Genomic DNA, 26,788 nt, shown 5'->3' with positions numbered 1-26,788 from the left:
TCTGCAGCTATGTGGCCTCTGTCCCAGAGAAGTACTACAGGGCACTTCTGAACGGTTTAGCAATCTTGGATAAAATGTCTATTTTCATAAACTCACAACAATCATGTATTGCAATAAAAAAAAATGTTGGTCTTCTGATATAGTTCCCAATACCCTCTCCTGAGTGTGTTAAGAGCATCCTGAAAGATTAAGGCTGCGAAGAGAATTTGAAAACATTAGCTAAATTATCTGGATGATTTCCCACAGAACAATTGCTGAATTTACTAGCACTTAAAAAATAAGAACAGCTAAATAGGTAATGATTCTGAACTTCTTGAAACCCTGAGGAAAAGTACTGCTGAGGACTGAACTGTTAGTGCTTACTTACTTATTTTAATTTCTTTGATCTGCATATGAAATAGGAACCCATGAATGCAAGGAACAGCACAGAACCTGCGATCATTAACACCATCTGCAGCACACTCAGCATCTGGACCCGACCGGTGACTTTATTTCTGAACATTTCTGCTTTCGCATCCCCAATAACAGCAGACTGAAACAGTGCAAAAAAAATGTCAGTGAAAGGTAAGTATACAAGCCCTCACTTGCTGAATATATTCTCGGCGTGTGCAAATCACAGCATGAGTTTAATTGCCCAATTTAAGGGCACCAAGACTGAAAAAGCTAGGTCGGGGGTTTTTTTTTCGTTTTTTTTTAAACAGTAAAGATGATTAATAGACAGAAAATATACTAACCTCATTTAGCCAAAGAAGAGGAAAAATATAAGGTTTTTGAACTTTTGATAAAGCTCTGAAATGAGAAAATAAAATACACCATGTTACCTTCAGATTGTTGCATAAGCCCTGTCTCTACTTAAACATTTTTCTTCTCCTCTTATCTACATTACTACCTTCCAGATGTAGCTTTTTAGTATAGTTTTGGACTAAAAAAAAAAAAGCCTACAATTAATAACAGCCATTTTACATATTGGGCAACCCTCTCTTTCTGTCTAGTCTTCCATATGTGGGCAGTCAGAAAGAAGAAAAGGCTGGGTGTCGGTGGGAGAGTCTGAAGATCTGTGTGGTGTTCACCTGCCAGATGTACAGGATCCTGAAATGCACACCTGTACGTGTACATTTGGGCCAATGAAGATAAAGGAAACAGCTAGAGACCTGCCAACCCTTGTGATAAAATCTGTCTCGTGACAAAGCACACATAAATTCTCTCTCTCATTGGATTTATTACAGAAAATACATTTTGCTTCTAGTTCATCCTTATGGCCCCCACTTGGGTTTTGTAAGAATGTTATTTTTAAGAACATGTTGCCTTGTAAGCTTCTGTGGGGAAATCAAATGTGTGTTAAAATACTTGGGCAGTGCCTTGCTCAAGAAGGCTTGCTCTTTTGCTGAATTTTATGTTCTCTGAAAAGTCATGACTGAAATTTTTGCAAGACAGATGAAAAGGCTTTGGGAAAGTATTTTTATTCCTTCTTTTCCCAGCCATTTCTACTGACAGTCTCATAGACCAATCAGCCCTCTTCAAAAAAGTCCTTAAAAACAAAATAATGAAGTAGTACTTACTGAATTTTTGGTGCAGGCTTCACAAGGAGGTTTACTTGCAGCCTTTTTGCAAACTGTAGTGTAAAACCAGTGATCTAAAACAAGAAAAAAAAACCCCATATTAACTTAAATTTTTGAATTGGATGCCTAAGCCTATAATATGGACTGTGTCAAAAAGCACTTTGGGATTATTTTATCCTGATGTTTTGAGGGATTCCATTTTTATGAAATTTTAATGTTTCTAAGGGTCTCTCATTTCTCATAGAAGTTCTGATTTTGTGGCTTTACCATAGTAACTTCTGTTATTTGCAATTAAAACTGAAGGCAAAAAAAAGGTTAAAAATACTAAATCAGTCATGAAATGTTTCATATAAAAATATGTTTTAGGTTTTTTTTCCACCAGAAATTAGCTAAATTTTCTTTTTCAATAACAAGGATGTTTAACTTGCATAGGGCTGAAAATAAACATTTCATAACAGAACAAACATATCAGAACAAAGGTCAGATCTTTTCTTCATCTCCTTCTTTTCCCCTCTGTCTTCCACAAAAACAAGAGAGGGTGTGATTCTTGAAAATTTCATATCAGATATAGGAAATTCTGGTTGATGTCTCTATTCCAAATAAGGTGAAACAAAGATGTAACTTTAGATTTCCTCATTGAAGTTACATAGCTTAACTGTCAAATTATATGACTAAAAATATTTTAGTGAAAAATCCTGAATTTTACCTTTTCTTCTAAATTCAGAGCAAAATAAAATTTTGGAACCTTAGAATTCATCACACAATTCAGAAAACTTTGGTAAATACACTTAAAGTTAAGAATCTGAATCACTGTAACAGAAGTAGAGGTAAAACTGGAAGCAATCAAAATCAGAGATATCATAAATTCATTCAGTTTGGGAGCTCTGTTGGACAATCCGAGCCACAAAGACGATATTAGGTCTGTTCTAGACTAGTCTGTTCAGACTTCTAGCAATTTTCTTGGAAATAAACTGATCTATATTTATTTAATTTCAATTGAGATGATAGTAATTATACAAAAATGGCTAGTTATAGAAAATGAAAAAAATTAAGTGTACTGTTTTTGTCTGGGATAGAGTTAATTTTCTTCACAGTAGCTAGTATGGGGCTATGTTTTGGATTTGTGCTGGAAACAGCGTTGATAATTCAGGGATGTTTTAGTTACTGCTGAGCGGTGCTTACACAGAGTCAAGGCCTTCTCCGCCTCTCACCCCACCCCACCAGCGAGCAGGCTGGGGGTGCACAAGAAGCTGGGAGGGGACACAGCCGGGACAGCTGATCCCAACTGACCCAAGGGATATTCCATGCCATATGACGCCATGCTCAGCATATGAAGCTGGGGGAAGAAGGAGGAAGGGGGGGACGTTTGGAGTGATGGCATTTGTCTTCCCAAGTAACCGTTATGTGCGATGGAGCCCTGCTTTCCTGGAGATGGCTGAACACCTGCCTGCCGATGGGAAGTGGTGAATGAATTCCTTGTTTTGCTTTGCTTGCGTGCATGGCTTTTTCTTTACCTGTTAATCTGTCTTTATCTCAACCCACGACTTTTCTCACTTTTACTCTTCCAATTCTCTCCCCATCCCACTGGGGGGGAGTGAGTGAGCAGCTGTGTGGTGCTTAGTTACTGGCTGGGGTTAAACCATGACATTAAGTATAGAGGGAACAGAAGAACTTTCATAGAAAAGAATTTTCTCAAAGTACTTGAAGGTCATAGAAAAGCTATAGCATACTTCAAAGTTTGCAGAATCTATTTAATCCCACATTCCCAATAAGGAAAAATCAAAACTTATTTTCCAAACTTTGAAGGTCTGAATGAGACAAAGTTCTGCTCTAAATTTCCCCTGCTAAAACCATAACACTTTTGTGAGAAGATCTTGCAAAAGCAAGCATGAAAATATTGTATCTTCTGCTTGTCCCTCTAGTAAAAGGCCTACTCTACTACAATTAAATTTAAACATCGCAAGTTTACTGAGTTACAATTATTAAATATTTGGACTTACAGGCTCTACATCTAGAAACGTCTCGTGCTCCTCCTCATTTGGGCTCAGGCCTTCAACATCATGCAATATAGAATCACTTGCATGAAGAAAATGTGGAAGGGAGATAAATACCGGTCTTCCTATTTGAAGAAACAAACTCACTTGAATCATTAAGCCTTGTTTCAGTGCTCATCTTCTGAGGACATTTTCCATGCAAACATAGTTTTTTATATAGATACACAATCCTGATAAAAATGTCAATAACCCACCCCCCCCAAAAAATTTGAGCATTTCTGTGATTCTGTTGTCATGAGGAAAATTTGCATGGTGAAATAAATTGTAGTTACAAATCCTGCTTGTCTGTGTCTACACTGTGGAGCTGGCAGTGCTCCCAGTTTCACGCTGAGGTGAGGACCTGGCTATCACTGTTTCCCCCCACCTTCATGATCTTGTTTTAGTAGAAAGCAAGCCTGAAGGGAACCCATGCTCTCCACTCTGCACCAAATGCAGACTCTGTATATATTTATTTTCTTATACCGATGCTAAACTCAGCCAGTAGTGTCTCAGCCTCTGCATGTGTATATAGTTGTGTACACAATTGTGACAATTGTGAATTGTCACAATTACAAGGACTGTGACTATGGCTTTTATACAGAGCCCCCTCCTTTTCTTTCTATACATGCATTCCTGCAGTTTCAGTATACAATCTGTAGTATCACGATTTTGCCTAGCACTATGCAAAATACAGAAATATTATAGTCCTCCTTTTGGGAAATGAGGCTGCAGAAATGTGAAAGGTCTCACAGACAATCTGTGGAAGAATTCACAGACAAACACGAATGTCCTGGAGCTTAGAGTAACACCTCTGTTACAGGACCCGTGCTTTCTCCCCAGTTAAATGGCTTGTTTGGCAGTGCCGTGTCACTACTATACCTCCTTTGCAGGCACTAATGTCTAGGACTCCAGCTACTGTGCAGTTCTTTGATATGACTTGATCTGTACAGAAGCAATAATTATCTCTGACTTCAGCAGGTGATGCAAATGCTTCACGAGGAACTGTGAAACGATAGAGTGAGATTCCCTTCACATCCTGCTTGCCCTGGAAAACTCCATAGATCGATCTGAATATAAAAGAGGAGAAACAGGTTTCAGTCATTTGGATTAAAAATCTGAATTCATGGCGATACTCCTTAAGGATCCCTCAACTGTCTCTCTCTTAAAAGAAACAAGTACTCCAGGGAGCCAGTGTCCAGGCTTCCTTCACACTGTTCAGCAGTGTGTAGGGGTGTTCCTGTGTAATGGAGAATATTCCACACTTTCACAAAAGGATATGCAAGCTCAGAGGTGAGCACAACAATACACAAAAAGACAGACAAAAATATTAATACTAATAATAAACAATATACACAAAATTAACAAATTAATTAAGAGCTCTTTTCCCTACACATTTCTACACCCACTGTCATTACGAAATTTTGAAAATTTTTGGACTACAGTAGAGATACTTATCAATATAAATCAGCTCTGCTACAGATTTTTGCTCATTAGATGATACTAATCCAAGCTTTATGATGCAGGCAATATTCTGCATATAACCTTATTCCATTGCATATGAATCAGAATACCACTTAAGCTTCTTTTTGCTGATACGTTATCAACTGATACTGAGATATGGTTGTTACACAGTAATGTAACCAGGGCAGCAACACTTTGTATTGCAGCCAAACAAAAGAAGGGTTCTGGGTTTCGCAACATGGACAGAACCATTTTCCATGACCCCGTTTCAGCACGACATTTGGGCGATTGTTACTGTCCTTCATTGTTCATTAATTGTGAGAATTAAATGGCCAGAGGGGTCTCTCAAACTGTGTGCAATCGATCCAAAGAATTTTATCATTTCTTCTCTGCATAGAATTCCCTTTTCCATGACTTGTGAAATGCTTTCCAGTTTGCGGATACAATTACTTCACAAAAAAAAAAAGAACTTTAACTTCATGTAAAAACAGTGATCTTTAAAAACAGTCTGAAAAGCAAATGGCCCAATTTAACCCTAGTTAAAAGGAAGCAGCTGTTTCCAGGCAGCAAAAGAAATAAAGGGGTCGAACCTCCCAAAGTAAATACACTGTGATGCACTTTAAATCTTTCAATATTGCTTTCAGCAATCCCACTGGAGAACCCGGGGACACTGGATAGCCACAGCAGAAGAAGCAGGCTGAAAAGCCATCAGTATGGGATGTATTAAGCAGGTTTGTTTGTTTGTAAATACATAAAAATAAAATATGTAAAAATACTCTGTGAGAAAACAATTTTGAGTATCTAGTGGATGACAGTAAATCCTGTTCTGCATAGATGATGTTCTGCAGAAATGCCAAAGACGGGCCCAGCTGGCCCCTGCTGTACCTATTGCCTTCTCAGACCAAATAAGGCAGGTTATAGGCTGGGTCCTGATCTTAGAAGTTCAAGACTTTGAACCCTGTGGCCCTCAATGTTTTTCATAGATCTGTAACAACTCACAACAGTGTCAGATATTCCTGAATCATACATCTGTAACTAGCTGAAATAAAATACACCGTAAATAGCTTGCTACTTGACATAAATAAAAGTGGTAGAATCAGGCTCTGAATCATGAGCACAGCTCACGAATTTACTTGTGTATAGGTGAAACGTTTATGTTGAACTGCCTCGGCGACCCGAGCCCAAGCAGAGCCACTGCAGCCGCCCTCTGAAATGAAAGAGCATTTGGGTGGCACATGCAGGTGCGTACGCACACCAGGAAGGGACCAGCCTACCTGCAAATATCGGAGGAGAAGAAGCGCAGTATCTGATCCTTCTTAACAAAAGGTGGGAATGATGCCCCATCTGTGAATAGAATAAAATGAGCTTGAAAGCAATTCCACTTAGAAGACATGATTTAATTTCTAGCTCAATACTCAGCTGTTACTTCCCTATAAAGCTGTAAAAAAGATAAACAAAATGAGTCACTTATGGGGAAAATATTTATGTAAGTTATTGCACAGTGACAGGCACTCCACAGATAAGACTGAATTGTTTTTGAAAGTAAGCCAAATTATGGCAGCTATTTTTTTTTTCACAGACGTGAAGCTATATGATCAAGCCCATTAAAAACAGAGGATACAAAAACCAATGCTGCTTAATATGAATCCCAATACCTGTTGCCATTGCTTCAAGGTTTATGCAGTCTAAAGACCTAAACTTTTCTAGAGATGCTTGGTTCACCTGCAGTTATGGCACTCTGCGCTTACAAGATACACAGCTTTAGACTTCAAAACTGCCCATTTAATAATCAGTGCTAAACCTTTTTTCACCAAAGATTGCTCAAGTGGACCTCTTCTTTGTAAGCTGAGATCCTCTCTGTAGCTAATGGAGAGAAGAAAGGACTTCTAGGGCACAACCCATCTCACCCCATGGTAGACATGCAAAATAGGTGAGAGGAATAGCACTTTGGTGATGTCCTTTTCTCCACTCATTATAAAAGGAACACAGACAGCCAGTTCAGATGCATAATTCTGCATTGCAAGCATCCAGAGTTAAGTAAGAGGACTCTGCTATTTTCCCAAACAAGGTGTTGTAACAAACCTTTAACCAGTACATTTGTTACTTCTTGCTACAATTTCTGTTTAGTTTCTTAGTCAGCAGCCATAACCAAGGGATTGAAAACATCTGTGATATCTTTGAATCTGGTTGGCAAGAACGAGAAAGCTAAATTACATACTGCCACTTGCCCACTGCTGACAGAAGCACTTTTTCTTAAAGAAGATCCAAGATCATCCTAGACGCAAACTATTTCTAAATCTTGGCAGCCTTGGAGAGTTTGCAAACTTGGACTCATTTCAAGCCCCATACAAGAATACTGCTTAATATTTTTATCTAGCTATTTACTTATACTATACAGGCTGCACTTTGGTGTGAAAGCTTACAAGATGAGAAGGAAATCTCACAGTTACTTACAAGACTTTTAAAACCTGCTGCTTCTCTAAACACATAGTCTCTCCTGAGCAGTCGCACTGAATGCTCTTGTAAACTGTGCGATATAACCTTTGCTAATAAGGAAAAGCTCCACATTTTCACTGTACTGGAGCACTTAGTCTAGTGAGCTGAGTATGTTTATTCCATCAGCTGCAGAAGAAGAAAAAACAAAAAGCTGACCCTGGGAAAAAAGGGTTCAGGCTCCATAAGAAAGAAGAAAAGTCCCAGAACCTAAGAAAATATTGCTTCCTATAAAATTAATTACATAGCTTAAAAAGGAACTAATCCTTCTTGATTCACAGACTTTTGGAAAGTCAGATTCTTGTGATGTATTTAAAATACTTCAAAATAACTTGCCATGTGCTCTGGGTTATAAGGAAAATGATCTATGCCAGGTAAAGAAGCACAGAAAAGAAAAAAAAAACAAACCCTGCTTGTTTTGATACTTGCCCACTGAAGGCCTACAGCTCTTTGCAAAAGCTTCCACCATGACATCTGCCAGCCTCAGCTCAGCAGATTGTGGTGTCCTCACAGCAACGTTTTCACTCATCAACAAGAAAATTATCACCTTGAACAAATGTATGTTAAACAGCTCAACTGTTTTCATATGCATTCCAAAAGCAAATTCAAAAATATTCTTCTCTAGTTTATTCATCCCAAACTAAACTACTTCTCTTCTTCATCCCTTTTCACTTGCTAGGGGCCTCCAAACCACCTGGCAGCCTTCTCCCTTGTCACCTCAATTTCTTTTCATATCTCAGTAAAAAAGTTTTCTGTCCATTCTAGTGCATTTAATTTTATTTTTCAATACTGTAAATGAATGTACATTATTAGAATGCAAAGATAATTTTCAACTGCTGTAGCAAAGAAAAAGAATCTTAGTTATATTGTACCATAAAGATAATTAGTAGAAACAGAGAGCTGGATTCTTTTCTGTGTCTCTTCCACATCTACTCTAGCTGAAGAGGGTGTGTGTACATGTACATATAAAATAATGTACAATAACATATAATATATATAATAGATACACACATATGCATGTACAGTAGTAGTAAGTATACATTCATATTTATACAGACATTTAGTATACAGAATACAGAACTGTCAAAGCCCAGGGGAATTAACTTAAATATTGTATCTCATTATTCCCTTGCAATATCAAGAAATGTGTTGAAGTTTTAAAAAGCTTTAATAGGCTCACCTGTGCCATTAACCAAATCGCAGGGACCTTCCCAGTATGAAAGATTCCTTTAAGATAAAAAAAAGTCATGCTTCATGTAGTATATTATACCATGTAATCCATTTCATTACCTGTATTGCTAAATATAACTGCTCCAGTATAAGCCTGATCCATTAGCAAAGTCAGAGGATAGAGATGTTCATTCATTTATTCAGATAAACTATATGATGCATTAGAACAGGATAAAAGGGATCTAGCTACTTAAGTATGCAAAATCAAAGTAACTACTTGTATCAAAGAATCAATAACCTTCTTAAATCCAAGCTCCTAACAGAATCATTAACAGCTGAGAGAGGTGGTTTTGCTAAGCCCAGGGCTTGATCCAGCTTCCTTTGAATTGTTGAAGATTTTCCGTTTATCTATAACTCTTAGTGAATCAAGCCTTAAAAGCCATACCTTGAAAATATGTATGGTTTTTAATTATACAATGCTATGATACCTTTTGTTTTTATAGCTTTCAATTATTGCTGTTTTTTTAATATCTTCTTTCCCAGTATAGACTTTGTAAAGTCCGTCGAATGTCCCATTATACTGTAACAGACACAAGAAGAAGGAATAACAGTTAGAAGTACTGAACCAGATTGTAGCATTGTCAGACTTTTCTTCCTCACAGCAGCTGCCTTAATTTTTATTCAGAAAATGATGACTGAAGGCTTTGCCTCCTCATTGGTTTCACTTACCGGGTAGAAGACTCCCAGAACAGGGTTCAAGGGAAAGGGGACCTTGCTTAAGAAGGGATCTTTGTATCCCCACAGTAATTCTTTCACTGTTCTGTTCTGCAGCATGGATGACTTAGAAGCTTTAATCCAAGTGTTGAGTAGTAGTTGCATAAAAGGGTTTGGATATAAGGCAGGTGCAGCCTACAACAGCAATAAAATTAATGTTTAGCATAAAATTCTGCATGTGCTTTGGATCAAAACCACAGAGACTGACTCCAAGAAATCTCTGGCAAAGCCAGTTTACAGAGTTGCAGCTCACTGTAAGTTAAGTTTCAACTTAAAACTGACACTGCTTAACAAAACAATTACTGGGCATAACTTACACAAAAGCAGACAATTTGTCTTTACTGCTTCCATGAGTTCACTAGATCATCCCTAATCACAGAATCACAGTTGAGGCTGGAAGGGACCTCTGGAGGTCAGCTGGTCCAACCTCCCTGCTCAAGCAGGGCCACTGAGAGCCAGTTGCCCAGGACCATGGCCAGACACCTTTTGAATATCTCCAAGTAATAATCTCAAATCCCTATGTGCTGGTTTTGGCTGGGGTAGAGTTAATTTTCTTCACAGTAGCCAGTATGGGGCTATGTTTTGGATTTGTGCTGGAAACAGTGTTGATAATTCAGGGATGTTTTCGTTACTGCTGAGCAGTGCTTACACAGAGTCAAGGCCTTCTCTGCCTCTCACCCCACCCCACCAGCGAGGAGACTGGGGGTGCACAAGAAGCTGGGAGGGGACACAGCCGGGACAGCTGACCCCAACTGACCAAAGGGATATTCCATGCCATATGACGTCATGCTCAGCATATGAAGCTGGGGGAAGAAGGAGGAAGGGGGGGGTGACGTTCGGAGTGATGGCATTTGTCTTCCCAAGTAACTGTTACGTGTGACGGAGCCCTGCTTTCCTGGAGATGGCTGAACACCTGCCTGCCGATGGGAAGTGGTGAATGAATTCCCTGTTTTCCTTTGCTTGCGCACGTGGCTTTTTCTTTACCTGTTAAACTGTCTTTATCTCAACCCATGAGTTTTCTCACTTTTACTCTTCCGATTCTCTCCCCCATCCCACTGTGAGAGGAGGGAGCAAGCAGCTGTGTGGGGCTTAGTTGCCAGCTGGTGTTAAACCACGACCCGTGCATAACGTGGGTTGTACCACTTTTGGTTTTCTACCTCTCTTCTGTCATCTCCGTATGTCACATGCTTCAGACTCACTCACACTATAAACATGTAAGTAAAAATATACAAGCCTTGTTACTTATTGGCTTAGATAAGTGGTTTAGATTTGCTGTTACACTAGCAGCAATACAACTGTATCCTGCATAAAACTGACCAAGTGCTGAATCTCCATTATTTCTTTACTTAGAAAGAATACATATTTGCAACAAACAAGTCCTTCTTTCTGAACAGCTTTAATTCTAAATAATGGATAACGTTTCCTAATTCAATGAAGAATAATGTAGATTTACCAGCAGTAATTGTAATGAACGTTCCCAGAGGCATAAACACAAAGTCAAGTCCCTAAAGGCAATGAATACCTTGTGGAAAACAAACAGAAATGATCTATGTTGGCCTGTCTGGTGAAGCAGGAAATTGTAACAATTTTGATAAGTAAATCTGTGTAAAAACAAGTCATTCTCTTAGAGCAAGTGCTCAGCCTAGGCCCATTAGTGGGCCATCTGTTTGTACTTAGTGCTATGGGGATAGCAATGGAAGTCTCTTTTGCTCTCTTTTCTTCCCCCTCAACCCCATGAATCTTTTACTTTTGTCTGAACTTGAATGCAGAGTAAGCAGAAAGCATGGACATGACAAGATTATGAGACAGAGGAGATGTGGGTTCAATCTCCTCAGGGTTAAGAAAGTGTGAAAAACATCTCTCTGAATTCCCTTGTGAGTATTTTGATGACAAGGTTATGATATAAAAGGTGGGCTCTACTGGATCGAAGTCAGTGCTGTCAAACGAGATAGTCAGAGCCTCTCTGGGAATTTGGGCTTACACCAGTTTGTTTCTGAACAGCAAAATGGAGCCTCTGTTCCCATCTCCCCTGACATGGCTGCTTCCAGGCATGAGCCTATGCTTAGAACCATAGAGAGCTATGTGGTCCAAAGTGTGGGAGCTGAGCAGTTAGTTAATACTGTGACATGAAGGACTCTGAGCATAGGAAACAAGAACACCTTTCAAGAGATGCTGGCCTAAATTAGGACACAGGCAGAATATATCTGGTCTGAGTAAGGTCATTTACCTTTATCTATTAGGTCTTTTCTCGCTAGAGAAAAGAAAGCTCAGGGGGACCTCATCACAATATTCCAGCACTTAAACGGTGGCTACAAAGAGGATGGATGCTCTTTCTTCACAAGGAGCAACATGGAGAAGACAAGGGGCAACAGGTACAAGTTGTACCAGAAAAGGTTTCATCTTGATAGAAGAAAGAAATTTTTTACAGTGAGAACAGTCAATCACTGAAATGTAGAGCCACCATCACTGGAGGTTTTCAAGGTGCAATCGGACAGGGTGCTAGAAAATCTCATCTAGGCTCCCTTTCTCAGAAAAGATTGGATCAGATGATCATTTGAGGTCCCTTCCAACATGGGCTCTTCCATGATTCTGTGACTCATTCTATGATTCTATATTGTGTTAACACCAAGCATCTCTTCACTCTGCCCCTAGCACCCACCCTCTCACAGTGATCCTGAACACTGACACGCAGACACCACAGAGTTAGTGCAAGACAATCAGGCAACACAACCAGGGCTGAATATAAATATGAAAACTGTGAACGTCAGTCAAGGGCAAACATTCTCAGCCTGTGACAACACAAAAACATCTGGACTGAAAAGGCTCTAGTACTACTCTAGGTGGGGACCCCTGTGCTTTTCTTTGAGGGACTAAGGTCTCATTAGGACAGGAGAGCTCAGGGGATGCCATTGCAGTGGTGCTGAGGGGCACCATGGGGAGCAAGCAGCCTGGGCAGCGAGGCCATGCATACACTGAGCATGGGATTTAATACAGCTGCCCCCGCAAAGCAGGACTGAAGATATTATGGAAAGAGTATGGCAAATCCATCTTGTACCATTCATGCTGTACCTCACACAGAAAGGGAATCCATCCACAAACTCTTGATCCATTCCCACACTAAAATTGACTAGGAGGATGCTTTTTGATACATCCCATCCAAACTGATGACTTTGCTTCCATTGACAGGAACAAGTCAATTTTCATTTACCATTAAGATTACCCTGGGAATATAAGGAAACCTTTATATATATATGCAATATGTCCTCAGAATTTGTTGTTTGTTTTTTTTAAAGACAGTAATACAGCTATCCTCAGTGTAGCTGACACTCAGGTCATCTGAGTTCTTAGAGAGGAAACCTATCTTGTGGCAGTTTCAGCATTACTAATGCTAACTTCTCCCCTATTTCCTCCAGTATCTCAACATTTGAATGTGGACATTATGGTTTTGTTTCTTTACTTACAACAACAGCAAGGTTGAGGCACGTGATGGTATCATTTTCTGTCCCAACAGACATATCAGGTTCAAAACGAGCAACGTTAGGCAACATGTAGGATATTGTGCCATTAGAATTTTCCATGATATTTTCCTTGGGTAAATATCGCACCCTTGAAATACAAAATAAAAACATAGAATATTTTTAACATTTGATTTTCGAGACAACATATAACCATGCCTAACTGAAGTTTTTTGAAAAGTTGATGAACATTGTTGTAGACGAATGTTGAACATGTTATAACCACTGAAAGGATTCTGAACTTTTCATGTGAATATATGTAAAAATTCCATTTTCTGTCAAATTTATTTCTTTTGGAAATATTTCCTTAGTGTCTAACGGAACTTTTTTCTTGATACTAAAATGAAAACAAATTTTTTTTAATTTTTGTTTCAATAATGGACCTTGTATCTTTTTGTTTTAAATTAATTATATTTTGTCACATTTTTGTCTAAGGTTTCTCATGGTTCCATGTAATTAGAAGAGGATGACTCAGAATGGTTAATAAACACTCTTAAGTTTTTATTTGATAGGCCTGTGTTGCAACAAAACAGATTACAGGTTAAATCTATAATGGGAGTCACTTTGATAACATTTCATATGCATACGGAGATTTATAAACAGTCTTTCAGCTCCACTGAGTTTCTCATAAGCCTCGCAAGCATGTTCTGTCAGCAGATCACTAAGGCACAAATCTCTGAGCTGCTGCAGTTCTAGCTTTAGCTCAACTCTTCAAGTCCCCGTCCTCTTGCTGACCCCTCTGCGGGGGCAGCATCCAGCAGGCATCATATGACTTAGTGTATGCTGTGGGTCTACAACCTTTGTGCCAGCTCCATCCCAGAAGCAATCTTCAAAGTACTCCATCGGATCTTCCAGCCTGGGCGTGGGGGGACCAAAAGGTTCAGAGAGCATTTCCCCATGGTATAGATGTAGCCAGTGCAGGTGGGCCTTACCCCAAAAGCAGCTGGATCTTGGCTTCTCAAGACTGATTTGTATGCATGCCATTTTAATTAATAGCCTAATGTGTAGAGCACTTAGCTGAAATTTGGGAGATTTTTTTTCTAATTAATATGACTTCTAACTGGAAACAAAAGACCTAAAACAAGGTTTCCCAACAGAATCGGAGGGACAGTTGCATTTTCAAGGCCAGTTGTTCAACTTTGTAATAAATAATTAAATACTTAAAGGGAGATTAGAGAGAGAGAGACTCAGTGTCACAGTGATTCAGGTAGACCCAATATCCCAGGTGAGCATGACCGCAGCAGTGAGAAGAGCTATAGCCACCATTTCTTACATAGTCTCATCCAGGCTTCTGGCAGAGATTTGTCCCTGAGAAAAAAGGCACCATCATCACCACTACCAGAGTAAAACATTCCTGTTTGGCAGGAATTCACCTTCTGCAGTATTTCTTAACTGGTTAGTTTCCTGATTCCTGTGTAACCATTTCCTATGTCTTCCCAGGTACTCTATGAACAGAGTTGTCTGTTTCTAATGAGAAATAAATAATCTTTTAGGCATCAAAGCACCTCAGCTGTAGATGCTGCAATGCAAAACCATCTTGCAAATATAATATACATCCCCAAAGATATCAAGAAAGAAATATCATTTTAGGAAAGCAATTTCATAACAAGGGTGCCAGTGATAGCTGGGTATTGGGCTTAATGACTCAGGAAGCATCAACTAGTCCTATGTCAACATCACATTTAAAATTAAGTGAATGATTAAAAGCTTCCCTGAATGGGGATGGACTGCTGCATCTAGGCCCTAGTTAGTACATTCAGATAAAGGAATGCTTTTCAGAGGAAAAATTGAAAAAGGAAAAGCTATAGATTAAAAATAAATCATAGAGGAACAAAGAAACAAAACGTATTATTAAAATAAATATTAGTGATACACGGGTGATAAGATAAGCTCTTGGTTTTAGGGCATCTGGCATATTTTCTTCTATGTAAAAAGTTGGCAAAAACTGAACAGCAACAAATGCAACCGTGCCTGTGTGTTGTTGTGGCAAACACCTTGCTAATGAGCAATCCTTTTTCACAAGAGCAAACAGCTTCACACCCAATTACCTATTTCCATATGCATTTTCCCAATGTCAGACCCAATACAGAAAGCGTTTGTGATTGCTGTATGTAGCTGCAATTTAGGCATTTTTGTCAAGTCTGACAAAAATATGACGCTGGAATTTCAAAAACAAATTTTAACTCAGCAGAACTTTCTCTGACTTTAACAAAACTTCTGATATGACATGTCACATATTCAGGGGGCTTTGCTTACCTGTATGTGTAAGGTCCTCTTTGTTCAAGTTTTGGTTGTGCTCCTTGATCTAATACTTCTGAAGGATTTTGCACATGGAAAACCCAAAATTGCCTATAAACTGAACTTCCTGGTACAAGCCAATTTTCAAAAGCAATGGTACCATTTGAAATGACAGCTTCCTAAAAGGACAAAAATCAAAGCTAAAATTAACCACAAAAAATGAGTGACAAGCTGCATTTACTTTCCAGATGATTGTAGAAGATTCCCAAACAAACAGGAAAAAAAAGCTATTTTATCATCAGTATGAGGCATACAGCACACATTTTTGGCCACCATTTGAAGGCAGCCTGACATTCCTGCTCAGTGAGAGCAAAAGTGAGTCCCCCTAAAACAGGTGACCACAAAGCTGATATAATTGCTACTGTAGCCAGTAGCAAAACTTTCCTACTCCTGTGGCTGGGCATTGCCTTAGTTCCCAAATACTTGCCAAATCCACTGATTATTTGTAAAAGGAAAATCTTTGAATAACTGAATGATACCTAGCAGTTTTTAGAATCCGTAAACTACTTTTCATACATTTGCAAATAGCCCAGGGGAGGAAACGAGAGTTATCTCCGAGCATTACTCAGGCACTAAGTAATTCTGCACCCAGAGAAAGCAAACAGTGTTCTTGTAGGACTGGTTTTTTGTCAGAAAACTTTTGTCATCAAAACTGAGACTTTCTAAGAAATCTCTCTGGTTTTGATAACATTTTGTTAGAAAAGTTTCCCAGGTCTAGGGAATGAGGGCAAAACATGGCTATAAGGACAAGATAGGACATCAGGAACCACTCTAGAGTAACCAACAGCTTTATGTCTCACTCAGCTATAATATAGTAGATGACTATTCAGTCCTTGGGACTGGATAGTGAGAAGGAGAGTTTGAAGGTATGTTTCCTGTATTGTCAGGGGATTGGCTGCTTTGCCTGGTCTAAATCAGGCCTCTTTCTATATGATTTTCCCAAAGCCCTGGGATAATGTAGTTTTTCCCCTTGGTGGTAAAAATTCAGAGAAGTTTTTTCAATAAGAAGAAAAATCTAGGCTGCCTGGCTCCAACATATAAAATGTTTTTTTATTAGAGTGTTGCAATATTAATTAGTTAATTTGCACAGCTCATAGAGTCCCAGGAATTAAAAGGCTGGAATCCCTCCAGATAGCGAGAAAGACATTTTGAATTACAAGTTGCTAGATTTTCTTTCTAGATTAAGTTTCTGTCTCTAGAGTTTTCTTAGCAAGCATCATCAAAAAAAAGGATACTACCAATTAAGAACCACTGCAGTTTGAAATTAATACCATGTCTTGGAGAACTCATAACACAGGCAGGGCTTTGTCGGGGGAAAGCCTGTTTTTATGGTTGAGTTGCAAATGCCTTGCTGGTGGCGTAAAGCACTGGGCTTGCTGTTTCAATATCTGCTATAATTTATGTGCATTTGTGTGAGAGGGGAAGGAAACCTTGCCTCAGCAAATGTGTTATCATCTTGAGGTCTTGCACTCAGACCCAACAGCTAAAATTCTCTTCAGCCTTGTTTTGCAAACCTCAGGAGGCCAAAGACTCTGTCATGGCTGTGATCCAGCATGGGGCAGACCATCTCCTTGATGAAGACAGAAAAGCTTACATGATTTGGAAATCACCTTTTCAGTTTCCACAGGGAATTGCTCAAAGGATCTGGGAGAAGCAGGCTGACATAAAGAAAGGTGCAACTCAGTATGCTCAGAGTCTGTCTGTGATCTGTACTCAGCAGGGTCCTGGGACGGGGACAGATGCCAGGATTTGACCTCCTGCCTCTGTGCAACTGGGGTAGGGAAATGGTTAAGGATTCTTGGCAGCTATATGGTCAAGAGGACAAACTAATCTCTCTAGAAGTCAACAACACACAGGCACAGAGGTGAACAGGGAAGTTTCAACCTTGTGACAATAGATTTTAAAGTAGTGTTACTTAATTCTTAAAAGCAGTTTTCCCCTCCATCCATTCCCCCCTCCCCTTATAACCTTTTGCTAGGGGTTATAAAAGCACAGAATGATATGCTAACCACCCCTCTGCCACTGCAGAGTTTGCTGAGAGTGCCTGAGCCATACGATCTCTCCTCCCATCCTGGAGAGGCACAGAAATAGTCCCCAACCTCCCTCCAGCTTTAGACATTTTGGGCACTTTGAAAAATGTTTATTTTGCAATGATCACATCTTATGACTTTGTGTTGACTTGGAAGAATATAAGGAACATGCTTCCTAACAGCTTTCTCCATGTAAATGATCTTATTTTTTCCAAAGGGTGGATCTTTGCCTCTAATCCTCTCTCTGCTACTGCAGGGAAAGCTAGGAGTGTGATGGACTTTATACCAGCTTTTTAGTTCAACCAGGACAACTTTCCATGTAAACTGAGACTGTAGGCTATGTGATGAGCCTTTTCATGTACTTTCTGTACTGCCCCTTACTGCACTTTACTATACTATGTACTTTCTTATCAATTTAGAACAAATTTGCTGTCCACCTGAAGTGGTGGGGTGGCTCTCCTTTATTTTTCATGCAAGAATAACTACTATGTCCATATTGTACCCTTAGGAAATGCCGACAGAGAAAAATTACTTTAGGCATTGTACGAAGACGTCCCTGGGACCTGAGTACATGGGACAGCCAGGTCACAATGAGTTACTGTGTGGATTTGCAGCCCACCATTTACTCTGTGCTAATGCCACCATGGACACTCTTGGGGGATGCTTCAGGGAGACAGCTGATCCAACCTGACAATGCTGCAGCCAAAGGGGCAAGCCGGCTCCTGCCGCCCCCGCTACCGGGTCCATGCGTCCTCCCCTTCCTTTGTGCCAGCTCTCATTCCTCAGGGAGCTGTTTCTGCCTGCCAGACTGGAGGAAGAATATTTTCCTTTTTTTTTTCTGGGTTACCTTTCTACCAGTGAGACACTTGGCTTGGGGGTGTGGGTAGGGGGAAAGATCAGATGAGAACCAGAGTTAAAACAAAGGAAGCAGCAGGACAAAAGAGGGAGGGGGAGGAAGGGAGTAAGACCATTATTTTCGGTGGCATACAGCCATTATTGTTAATAATATTTCTCCTACAAAGGAGATGTGTATGATTCTCTGTCACTGTCGTGGTTTAACCCCAGCCAGCAGCTAAGCACCACGCAGCTGCTTCCCCCTCCCCCCTCCCAGTGGGATGGGGAGGAGGACCGGGGGAAAAAAAAGGTAAAACTTGTGGGTTGAGATAAGAACAGTTTAATAACTAAAGTAAAATGTTATACTAATTAATAATAATAATAATAATAATAATAATAATAGTAATGAAAAGGAATAAAAAAAAAATTTTCAAGAGGAACAACTAGGGGGCTTTTTTCAAGCTTTGGATTGTGCAGAATTTAAGACATGGTTTTGCTTATAATGGTGATATCTGAAACAGTTTTCCCCTTTCATTAAAAATATGGCATTTTGTCATTTGTTTCCCAGTGGGTGAGGACCTCAGTTCAGGCTTTGCTTCATATGAGCCCAAACGGAAATATAAATGCTTACAGGCCATATCTGAGAGAACATCTCACTCATTAGGTTTTTTCCTGTCCAAGAGTCTCTATTCTTGAGAAATGCCAAATAAAATTGTCATTGAAACTGATCTGTTTCTATCAAGCACTTCCTTAAAAAATGACATTTCCAAAAGTGAAAGATTTCAGAAAAAAATGTATTTTCAGTATGTTCTGCTCAGCAGACCTGTTTCCTTTGCAGTCAGCTCTATATTTATCTTAAATATAACTGCAGGGAATAACAAATATTTATTTTTCTTATGAGCCCTTTCATCAACACAGGTAAATCAGAATTGTTTAGATTCAAGTCCCTCTTGAGCATCTGCTGAACTGATCACACATTTTAGCTGTTGTACCTTGGCATATCTTTTCTGAAAAGGAATTGTCTTAAGAGTCTCATGGTCTCACTGAATAGTCAGCATGCTAAATAGAAAGAAAATAATCTAGTATGACTTGTGCTTAGGAAAAAAAGTATCCATTTACTTAAATAAATAAATCCTCTACAAATTTACTCTTTTATGTTTTGTATGAATACTGGTACAAATTTTCCTTTTTGTATACATCAAACAAGCTGCCTTGAAATAGGTACAAGCATCTGAAACGCAATCACAATGCAGAAAATTATAAAGAAGTTGAGGAAAAAATTACTCTGTCTAATACTTTATGACTAAGAAGTCATGCAGGTATAATTTAATATGTAGACATTTGCAAACCACGCTGTATAACTGGTTCATTATTATAAGTAAACAGATGAACACATAACGTTGCTACTATGTGTAATTTGCTTTGAAAATACTTAATGGCATAAGACAACACTGGATTAACTCAAGTAAATATTTAATTTTTAAAACTATGTGATTTCTAGAAAGCCTGCCATTTCCTCAATAGGTCAACCAATTAAAATTATTTGCAAATATAGAGAGTATGATTTCTTGTAAAATGTTGCAAGGTGAGTGAGACTTTATCTAGTAAAAATTATTGGTTTATTCTCTATAAATTTGAAAATTTCATGAAAAATACAATAAGAATTGGAAAATTCCTCTACAGTTAGGTTTTCACTGCATTTGCTAACAAAATTAAAGTGTTATGTTGTCCTGGTTTTGGCTGGGACAGCGTTAACTCTCTTCTTAGTAGCTGGTACAGTGCTGTGTTTCTATTTAGTGTGAGAATGATGTTGATAACACGCTGATGTTTTAGTTGTTGCTAAGTAGCGCTTATCCTAAGCCAAGGACTTTTCAGTTCCCCATGCTCTGCCGGCAAGCAGGTGTGCAAGGAGCTGGGAGGGAGCAGAGCCGGGGCAGCTGACCCCAACTAGCCAAAGGGGGATTCCATACCATGGAAAGTCATGTCCAGTGGTTAGCTCAGCTGGTTAGAGTGTGGTGCTAATAACGCAAAAGGTCACGGGTTCGATCCCTAAATTTGCAGTATATAAACAGGGGGGAGTTGGCCAGGAGGCACGGATCGCGGCTCGGGAACTAACTGGGCATGGGTCAGCGGGTGGTGAGCAATTGCTTTGTGCATGACTGGGTTTTTTTTCTTCCCCCCCCTTCCTTTTTTTGTTATATTCCTTTTCATTAAAATTATTATTATTATATTTCATTATTACTATTGTTAGTATTATATTTTACTTTAGTTATTAAACTGTTCTTATCTCAACCCACGAGTTTTACTTTTTTTCCTCCTCCTCACCCCACTGGGAGGGGGGAGGGGGAAGCGGCTGCGTGGTGCTGAGTTGCTGACTGGGGTTAAACCACGACATATGTAGAAGCCATTTTTTTCAAATTTTTAAGAAAGCAATGCTAGAATCTAGGCAGGGCCTCAAAAGACAGTTCAACATTTCGTGACAGTTCATGTATCCACCTCTTCAATTGACTTCAATAGCTGTTGAGTTAAGGGCAGTCTTCCAGAAGGGCTTTTGAATAAGTATCTCCAAGATCTCCACAGTCTTCAGTGCCACAGCAGATCATTAGGAGGACTAACCATCAGCCAAAGACCTTAAAGTTTCTAGATTTTTAACTGTAGGAGAGCCCACCTTGGCTGCAGTGTCTCCATGGTGGACACCCCAGGGCTTCCATGGTCTTTCACTCCAGATTACTCCATGATTTAGACCCTCAGTTATACATCTTTTTCACCGAAGATTTAACAAACTAACTTTTCATTTTTCTTTAAAGACAAAACTAAATTTTAAAGACATAAAATCTTCTAAAAAACCCAGAAAAAAAATTGAGTCTTCCAGGTCTACAACCCTACATCAATTACTCTTCACACTCCTTGAATCAAGGAGATGTATATGATCAGATCGTGCGGTCTTGTGGAGCACATTGACTTGGATCACATATAGCCACAGAATGTGAGCTGAATGCATGTAAGTGTAGGATTAGATTCTGCATCAGAACTTTGTTTAGATTATTTGCAGTACGTAAATATAAATGCACGGAGTGAATACCAAAATAAGAAAAAAATGCAGAAAAATAAGTAGATCATCATGGGGGAAAAAAAATAAAGAAACTAGAAACAATCATAATTAAAATAAAAGTAAAAAATGCTTACTCCTAAATTACATTACTGAAAACACATCATGTGAAGCATGAAAGAGAGCAAGCAAGTAAACATGGCAGTATAATTAATATATTAAAAAACATTGCTGCAGCATCTATTCCCAGGGAAGTTTGGATTGCATATATTACAAAAACAAGGTTTAATAAAGAAAAAAAAAGGAAAGAAGCAAAAACAGAACACAAGACTTTCAGAAATAATGACTATTCAATAACCACAAACCATATAGACTGAAAAAGAAAGAAAAAATTTGTACCTTTTTTATTGCTTTGCCTATAAGGTGATCTCCAACTGGTATCAGAACTCCTCCGAAGATAGCCAGCACAGCACCGATGACGGCCCCAGTGAGGAGCCCACAGTTTCTGTTACAGCCCATTCCTCTCCTTGGTCAGGGTGCAGGCAGACAATGTAAAAATATCCTTGCTGTAAGGCTTGACGGTTTTTTCTCACTTCTTGGTCCCAACAGACTCACGGATCTTCCTGAGAGTAGCTGCTAATATAAGGAGACAGTGAACAAAAAAATCACATTCCAAAGTTCAAAGTACAAAGTGCATGAGGTGAAGCAGGTAGGAAGATAACATGTCAAAACCAGCCAGACAGTGGCAGCCGGTGCCAAAAAAAAAAGAAAAAAAAGTTGCATGTACTTTTGGCAAGCTAGTCGCTTGTTACATATCATTATCTTTTTTTATTCCAATTCTCTAAAAGACCAGTAAGTTCTTTCATTAGTCTTTTTTTTTTTTTTTTTTTTTTGGCTCTGTTGCATTAGGGCAAACTGACATAATTATTATTCAGCTGGCACTCTTCCTGAAGCAAGCACCTTCTCTAAAATCTCTCTGTGCCAAAGGAGGAGGCTATAGCCTTCTGCTTTTATCACAGCCTGCAATGCCCACAGCTCCCACTTCAGGCAAAACCAGGAGTTTACACCACTAGTGTGAGCTACCCAGGCTGCTTCTGCATTATGCCAGTAAGGAAGTCCTCAAGGTCCATCAGCACCTTGGTGGGAACAGCAGCCTCTAATGGGAGGCACCTACGAGAAGCCTGTCTTTCCAGGTCTTTGTCAGTCGACAGTCTACTACCGAAGGGATAAAACTTTGTTTCAGCAACTTTATGACAAAGGCATGACTGGATTTTCCTTTTACAGCTGCATTCTTACCATCACCTAGTTTCATCAATCCCAATTGCCTTACAGAAAGGCAGACTTCTTAAAGCGAGTCTAGATTTTGATGTTTGAAAGATGTAACACGTTATATTTCAAGATCATTCAGTCTCAGAAAAAAAAATGTCTGCAATTACCCATTGGAAAACAACAGTTGCCGGTAATACGTGCTAACATAGCTTAAGATCTGGCCTCTAGTGAACGGTGTTGTAAAGAAAATCTGAATGATACCAGTGCTGAGAGATATGCTAAAACACAAGCTCCCAGTGATACTTTTTCCTATTTGTTACTGTTTATGAATAACTGAGACAAAGAGCTGCCTAATTTGCAATTTATTCTTGCTCAGGAATTAATCACATCCACAGAATTTGCAAGTTTGTTATTTGCTTTAGACCTCCAGCTAACAGAAAATCTGCTGTTTTCTATTTTAGATGTCATTGTCCATATCCTTTTTATTCTTACCAATTTCTGTTTGTTAACATGTTGTGATCATCTCTAAATCAATTTTAAAGCACATATTAGTTGCAGAGTTAATTACACATTCAAGGCAAAACACAGAGAGCAAAGGAAAACAGAAAGATGGAGTGGAAGAACAACTCAACCTGAATTCCCAGCTTGCTCATGAGGATTAAAGGGCTAAAAAATCTTCATGGATTTCTAAATAGTAAAGCAGGTGTAGGAATAGCATGTGCTTTATTTTTGTAAATGCAGTTATGAAGTCCTTTTATTAAAAAAAGGACACATACAGCATGCACTAACATATAAGGTACCATGGTCAGCAGGCTAATGATGTGTCCTCCCATGTCCTACCAAACTCACAGTTCTATCATGTCCATACCTGAGCCCAGACTGCTCCTTTTATCTGCATTGGAAACCCACTTTTTGCCTGCTATTGCGCTAGCAGCAGTTTATGGCTCCCTTGCCATTAAAAATTACTATCTCTGTACATTTGAGCTCATTTGGTATTTTAATCATTTCTTCGTGGATACATGCAAGCAGATTGACCAAAAGACTACTTGCAATCTCAGAAAAATACCCTTCCTATAAAAGTCAGCCAGTCCATCCACCAGGTCATTCCTTGAGGTTCCCACATCAAAACTTTACCCTGTGATTGCTTTACCTGCACCTGCAAGGGACTAGGAAAGAAACCGGATTTGGCTAAAGTTTTAGACTTTTGCTAGGGACTGAGAAGAGTCTCTTTACAGCTGTAAACCTGGCTTTCCTGTTGGAGGAGGTACACCTTATTTGAACCACTGGTTTACTTAGTTGCTTCCCTCCCTACCAGCTCTGTTACTCTGTGCCTTTGCACAGAACAGCAATAGAAACTCATCAAAGGGGTAACATTAAGAAAAAAATCCATTTTCCCAAACTTTTCATGCAACTTGTTGCACTTTTCACAAAGATACCTGAAAGACGACTTGACTGAATTATAAAAACACCAAGTTATCAAAGGCCCTTTGATATAGTGGATGGATGCATAAAGTGGCTAACGGCAAACTTCAAAGCAAACACAAGTTAGAAATTTATTAGGCCTGAAGAACTTTTAAGTGAAAGTCACTGGGACCAACTCTCATATCTTTGTAGATATGTTCAGATCAGGATCTTTAGTCTGGCAAAAGCAGAACTGTAATACGGCTGTGCAACATATTGGATAAGTGGTACGGGGATTTAAAAATCTGATTGCTGTTACACATTGTAGCAAATCTAAGGAGAAGCAGAAATTCTCAATGAAATCAAATTCTGACAAGTACATATTTAAAGTTGATTTTTTCCCCAATGCTATCTATTCTAGCAGATTTTTTTTTAAAAGTGTGGAAATACACATTTTAAAATTTAAAATGGAAATGATCTCTTCCATAACTGTTTAAAGAGGGCTTTTAGATATTGTCAGACGTTTTTTCTTGGCTTACATAGTGAAGCTTTTCAAATTCAACAGAAATACACCTTCCACCAAAATACATTTCCATCTGAGTTTCTACAAGCTGTTTCAATGGATTTTTTTTTGTGTTAGTCAGACTAGGTATCTCTCATGAGCACTAGCAATAAACAGCTAGAAAGAAACTGGCTGCTAATAACTTGTGTCTATTCCAAGCTTTTGCAAACTGTAAAATATTCACCTTTCTCCCACCAAACACAATGCAATAGCAGTCCAGACATATCTCAATTTATGCTATTCAAATTATCCATTACACAACTGCAATGAAGAGCACTCACAACATAACACTCAATTTCACATAGAAGTCAACCAGCTATTCTCATCTAACACAAATGAAGATTAAAGTAGCAACTTCCAATAAGAATGCAGTTGTGCCTGGGAATTCATATTCAAGGGAAAATTATTTACCTTAAGCAGAATAGAAAGTACCATAACAAAATTTGATATTGTCTATGAGACTATAGTATCATTTTAAGCACCACGCAGCCGCTTCCCCCTCCCCTCTCCCAGTGGGGTGGGGAGAAGGATCGGGAAAAAAGGCAGAACTGGTGGGTTGAGATAAGAACAGTTTAATAACTAAAGTAAAATAAAATACACTACTAACTAAGAATAATAATTGGAATGAAAAGGTATATAACAAAAAAAAAAAAAGAAACAAACCACCCAAGAAAAGACAAGCGATGCACAATGCAATTGCTCACCACCCGCTGACCGATGCCTGAGCAGGGATCCACCCCTCCCGGCCAACTCCCCCCTGTTTATATACTGGGCATGACGTTCCATGGTATGGAATACCCCTTTGGCTAGTTGGGGTCAGCTGCCCCGGCTGTGCTCCCTCCCAGCTTCTTGCACACCTGCTTGCTGGCAGAGCATGGGGAACTGAAAAAGCCTTAACTTAGGATAAGCGCTACTTAGCAACAACTAAAACATCAGCGTGTTATCAACAGTATTCTCACACTAAATAGAAAACACAGCACTGTACCAGCTACTAAGAAGAAAATTAACTCTATCCCAGCCGAAACCAGGACACATTTAAACTTAAGTTTGACTACAGGATTAATAAGAATATTCACCCCATTCTAGAGTGTTGAGTATGTACTTCTTAATATTGTTTCAAATGTCCTTAATAAAATATTGACAATGGAAACGGTCCGTTCAAATCTCTGAAAAGACAATTTATAAGCAACTGAATAGGAGGAAAGATGCAAAATGTTATTAAACTTTTTCTTCCCTACTTATCTTATACTTCAGTACGTCAGTTTAAAGCAAGCCCTTATAAAAATCAAAGAATATTATCTGTATTTTCTTAATGATTTCTCCAGCTCTAATAGTAATTTTTTAAACATTGCTTGACATGGCAGTACTTCGATTCTGACAGAGAATCAGATTTATTGCCCCAAATGAGAGCAACTGCATGGGGAAAAAGCAGTGTGTATAGTGAAAACTGGGGTTTGAAAATTCCTGTTAAGAGTTTCAACCCAAAATCATGGTGTTTCTTTAAACATAATTCCAGTTTCTCCAAGGTCAGATGGTGGGATTAAAAATCCTGAAATTATTAAGAGATACATTTGCAGGGAAGAGGTTATTTCTGCCTTTTTTTTTTTAACCTCTGACATACTTTGAAATTATAGTTTTGAGCTTTTTATCTGCAATAGTAAAACCTACAACTATCACTTTAAAAAGATGCATTTCTTATAAATTCACGTGACTCCAGAACTGTAGTTTCAAGAATATTAAATATCGAGACAGAATGCAATTGAGAAAGCCAGCAATACTGAACATAAACCACCATTGCTAACAAAGTAATGAAGCATTTCACTAATACACATAAAATTTCACTGTTTCTTGCAAACAGCTTTGCAAAATCCTGCCATTTTATTTTATATTACAAGTAAATATTTTCAAGAGCTTTCCACCAACTGATTTTAAAAGTATTTCTGAGGAAAACCCTCTGATTTTAAATGTTGTATCGTATGACTCACCTTGAATAAGGGCAACTGACTTTTCAGCTGAACGTACAAGTACTTAACACATGACTTGCATCAAGTCACGAGAAGACAAGCAGCTAAATCTCCCCACCAAGCACACAGCCTCTAAACTCTGAGGGAGTGTTTATATATTCCAAGAGACGTCAGTTCCCTCTTTATCTTTTTGCCAGAAGAAAAAGTTAAGTTGTGTTGGTGCTGAGGGGGGTGGTTATTTTTACAGTCTGACTAAAAGCCACTACCTACGTCTCGTGGTGATATACTTAGCTGCTGCAATCTTTGTCAAATTTTGATCCAAGTGAGTCAAAGGTCAAGGAGACGAAAGGGTAACTCACTTATTTGGTTCCTGGTC

At 38.9% G+C, this 26,788-nt stretch overlaps 1 protein-coding gene across 2 annotated transcripts in view; it reads right to left on the bottom strand.

Annotated features, from left to right (window-relative positions):
* Positions 1–26,496, bottom strand: part of CD36 (CD36 molecule) — a 29,353-nt gene extending 2,857 nt beyond the window's left edge. Inside the window, exons 1-13 of one of the 2 annotated variants that reach the window (XM_050915237.1) lie at positions 26,434–26,496; positions 21,616–21,849; positions 15,262–15,422; positions 12,952–13,096; positions 9,446–9,625; positions 9,205–9,296; positions 8,727–8,773; positions 6,328–6,397; positions 4,472–4,659; positions 3,560–3,678; positions 1,560–1,633; positions 735–789; positions 368–532 (exon numbers count right to left, since the gene is read on the bottom strand). In XM_050915237.1, coding sequence (XP_050771194.1) covers positions 368–532; positions 735–789; positions 1,560–1,633; positions 3,560–3,678; positions 4,472–4,659; positions 6,328–6,397; positions 8,727–8,773; positions 9,205–9,296; positions 9,446–9,625; positions 12,952–13,096; positions 15,262–15,422; positions 21,616–21,735 — 1,416 coding nt within the window. In that variant the 5' untranslated portion in view covers positions 21,736–21,849; positions 26,434–26,496. Of the gene's footprint in view, positions 1–367; positions 533–734; positions 790–1,559; positions 1,634–3,559; positions 3,679–4,471; positions 4,660–6,327; positions 6,398–8,726; positions 8,774–9,204; positions 9,297–9,445; positions 9,626–12,951; positions 13,097–15,261; positions 15,423–21,615; positions 21,853–26,433 lie in introns of both variants that reach the window. The other variant, XM_050915227.1, reaches the window with a different exon arrangement.
* Positions 26,497–26,788: the final 292 nt, after the last annotated feature.

Source organism: Gymnogyps californianus, chromosome 1 (genome assembly GCF_018139145.2).
Source record: "Gymnogyps californianus isolate 813 chromosome 1, ASM1813914v2, whole genome shotgun sequence".
Lineage (NCBI taxonomy): Eukaryota > Metazoa > Chordata > Aves > Accipitriformes > Cathartidae > Gymnogyps > Gymnogyps californianus.
Note: the sequence above shows the minus strand (reverse complement) of the source record. Positions and strands in the feature narration are given on the sequence as shown.